The sequence below is a fragment of the Muscardinus avellanarius genome (assembly GCF_963383645.1).
Source record: "Muscardinus avellanarius genome assembly, chromosome: 1".
NCBI classification, from domain to species: Eukaryota; Metazoa; Chordata; class Mammalia; order Rodentia; family Gliridae; genus Muscardinus; species Muscardinus avellanarius.
The window spans coordinates 182,109,560-182,113,205 of record NC_137786.1 but is presented as its reverse complement, the minus strand read 5'-3'; the positions used below and the strand labels follow the sequence as shown (position 1 = coordinate 182,113,205).

The following is a 3,646-nucleotide window of genomic DNA, read 5'->3' as shown; positions in this document are numbered from 1 at the left end:
ATATATCATCTCAATCGGTTGTGGTGGTGCACACTCCTAATTCCACTAACTTGTGAGGCTGACACAGGAGGATTGCAGGTTTGCGACCAACCAGTTACTTTAGTGAGATTCTCTAAAACTTAATGAGATATTGTTTCAAAATATAGAATAAAATATAGGGCTGGGAATGAGGAATGAGGCTTGGAGGTAGAATGCCCCTGTGTTCGTTCAATCCTCAGTACTGCGGGGGGGGGGGGGGGGGGGGTAAAGAAATGTATCCATCTTGTAGCTCAGAAGATTGGAAGTAAAAAATCATTATGTCAGGAGAGTCGTGCTCTCTAAAATGATCTAGAGAAGAATCCATGTCTTTTTCTTAGCTCGAAGTGCTTCCAGCAATCCTTGGGGTTCCCTAAGTGACTTGCAACTTGGATTAGATGCCCACCCTACTCCAGTATGACTCATCTTAACTAATTTTATCTACAATGACCTTGTTACCAACTAAGGTCACATATGAGGCACTGCAGGTAAAGACTTGTATCTTTGGAGGTGGAGCACACAATTCTATGGGTAAAGGAGAAACATTTTTGCTAATCATAGTAAATGTTCAGACGTTGAGGCTCAAAAGCAAACTATGATGTTATTGATCATTAACACACAAATATATATAATAGGTATGTTTTTTCTTTTTCAAAAAACACACTCATGTAATTTTGCAATATTAGCACATAACTTTTAGTGCTATACTTTTTGTTTGTGTGTGTGTGGTACTGAGGACGGAACCCAGGGGCATTCTATTCCGGGCTACACTCCCAGCCTTATATTTTATTCTTTATTTAGAAACTGGGCCTCACTGAGTTACAAAGGGCCTCGCTAAGTAGCTGAGGCTGTCCTCGAACCGCGATCCTCCTGTCCCAGTCTCCCGAATGCTGGGATTACAAGAGTGCGCCACCTCGTCTGGCTTGGTGCTATCCTTTTTTAACTAAAATGGTCTCTTGTCAATAAAATTTTTCTTTGAAATGTTTACTCCCGTTGTGTTTATTATCTGTATTCCTGGTCATTATTATTCATTTCACCATTATTACTAAAAATTGTGTTTTCAAAACGCTGCTGGGTACATGCATGGGTCTGGCCGGTGGCCCTCACTCCACGCTCACCCTCCCGCCCGGGGCTCATGTCGGCTGACGCAGCACAAGAGAAACCGCCTGTGCCCGCCAGGGGGCGCTTGCTCCCCGGCCCGCGCAGCCGCCTGAAACCCGGCCAGCGAGCCGCCTCCGGAAAAGGTCCTCACCCCTTCTCCGCCCTCCTCAGACTGCCAACGAGGCAGGCGCCGATGCGCATGCGCAAACACGTCCACCACGCACCGTGCCACGGCGCATGCGTCACTGGAGTTGCTCCGCCCCGCCTCTGCCGCAGGAGTTCCGGTTCCGGCCTCCCGGGGGCGGGGAGAAGCTGCGGACATGCGACTGACCGTGTCAGCTGCCATTTCCCATGGCCGCGTATACCGCCGCCTGGGCCTGGGTCCCGAGTCCCGCATCCACTTGTTGCGGAACTTACTCACCGGACTGGTGCGACATGAGCGCATCGAGGCGCCATGGGCGAGGGTGGACGAGATGCGGGGCTACGCGGAGAAGGTGGGCGCGGGGTCCCTCGTCCACCGCGCGGCCGGGCCAGGAGGGACCGGGTCTGGGGTCACCCGGGGGTGAGCGGGACCGCCTGATGACCCTTCCCCTAAGTCTGGATCCCCTGGTACTCTGAGTCGAGCCCACGCCGTGCTGCCTCGAACGGAAGACTCAGTAGTGCTGCGGTATTAAGGGTGGTCTGGATTAGTTGTTTTGCTAATGAAATAGGTAAAAGATGAGCTCCTCGTTTATTGCTTGAATTGGACTCGTGATGTTTTGTCCTCACAGCTCATCGACTATGGAAAGCTGGGAGACACCAACGAACGAGCCATGCGTATGGCTGACTTCTGGCTCACAGTGAGTAGTACTCCTTGTCTTACAAACCGCATTCCCTGCCCTTTGTGGGGGGAGGTTAATAGAGCAGAGGGTGCCGGGCATATTTAAGCCAAGGTCACTCAATTATGAACCAATACAGTGAACTATGTTAGAACCATGCTTAGGTTACTTTTAACTCCTTGTAAATATGCAGGTGCACAACTACCTATTAGTGATCGCACTGCGTAAAGTTGTTACCAGATTGAGGGGTGAGGGAGGACTCTGTGGGTTTGGACTCTTATCTTTGAGAGTACCAAAAGTTAAATGTCTCTGCGGTCTTTTCTGACTCTGCTCTCTCCTAAAAAACTCTCCCCTTGTAGGAAAAGGACTTGATCCCAAAGTTGTTTCAAGTACTGGCCCCTCGATACCAAGGTCAGAATGGAGACTACACAAGAATGTTGCAGATCCCAAATCGTGCACAGGATCGGGCCAAAATGGCAGTGATTGAATATAAGGGGAACTGCCTGCCACCCTTGCCTCTGCCTCGCAGAGACAGCAACCTTACCCTCCTGAACCAGCTGCTGCAGGGACTACAGCAGGACCTCCAGCGGAACCAAGACGCAAACCTCCACAGCTCCCACACAGCTCAGCCAGCTCAGCCACCAAGCATTTAACTGGAGTGCTCTCTGGTGCCTGTGATCACTGAAGGGCCTTTGGGGTTCTTTTAATGTCTGAGAACTGGAACTAAAGTTGTTAAATGGACAGACGTAATGGGGCCCAGAATATTCTGGGGAGCCAGATGGCCCTCTCTTTGCACAATAGATAAAATTTCTTACATGAGTATGTGGAAATTGTTGGGTTCTTTCTTTCCCCTAGGATTTCTAGAAAATGAAAACTATCCAGATGCTTAGTCAACCTCGGACAGTAAATTCATAGTTTATTTTACCAGTTCTTAGATCTGGATTGTATTTGGTTTGTACCATTTTATTTTTTTTTTCTTTTTTGTAGTACTGGGGATGGAACCCAAAGGTATTCTCCCTGAGCTACACCCCCAGCCCTATTTTTTATTCTTTATTTTGAAACAGGGTCTCACTGAGTTGCAAAGGGCCTCACAATTCCAAACTGGCTCTCTAAGGTGATTGTGTTTTGACATCCAACGTAACAGCATAGGGACTGGCCTGCTGCTCTCTCCCCCCAGTTTTTTAGAGAAAGATTACTTCCTAATAGGCGGGAGAGTAACATTTCCAAGTAAAAAGTCTTTAACTGTAACTATTCCTCTGTTTCTAGACAAAGTCATGCTTCATCTTACTGTTCTCCCCTCAACCTCTAAGCGCCTTTTGGAGAAGGACCAAAACTCAGATCTACCACCACCCTGACCAAAAGGGTGGAGACATCCGACAGAGGATATTGGATTTCAGGATAAGCTCCTTCCTCTTAGGGAGGGGTGATGGAGAAGGTTAAAATGAGACAAGCATTAGAAAGTTAAACCTGCTGGGAATTTCCTGGAAGTTTTTATTGTTGTCAAAATTAGGCCTCTGTGAGAATCCGGAAAAGGGAAATCCGGTTTCAGAATGGCCAGGGTATGTGAAAAGCAGGGAGTTCCTTTTTCTTTGCTAATTACTGTAAAGTCAGGCATAGCCCGAGCTGCTACCACTACCCTAGGCTCTGAGGCTTGACTAGACTGGTCTTCATGAGAAGACTTGAAAAGAAGCTATCACCATTAGCTTAAACAC

The 3,646-nt window shown here is 48.0% G+C and overlaps 1 protein-coding gene across 1 annotated transcript; it reads left to right on the top strand.

Moving 5' to 3' along the window:
- Window positions 1-1,436: 1,436 nt before the first annotated feature.
- MRPL17 (mitochondrial ribosomal protein L17) lies at window positions 1,437-2,587 on the top strand (the record flags this gene model as incomplete). The annotated part of the gene is made up of 3 exons (XM_080689932.1): window positions 1,437-1,610; window positions 1,887-1,955; window positions 2,294-2,587. 3 exons carry the CDS (start codon window positions 1,437-1,439, stop codon window positions 2,585-2,587), a joined length of 537 nt encoding a protein of 178 aa, XP_080546058.1.
- Between the last annotated feature and the right edge of the window lie 1,059 nt (window positions 2,588-3,646).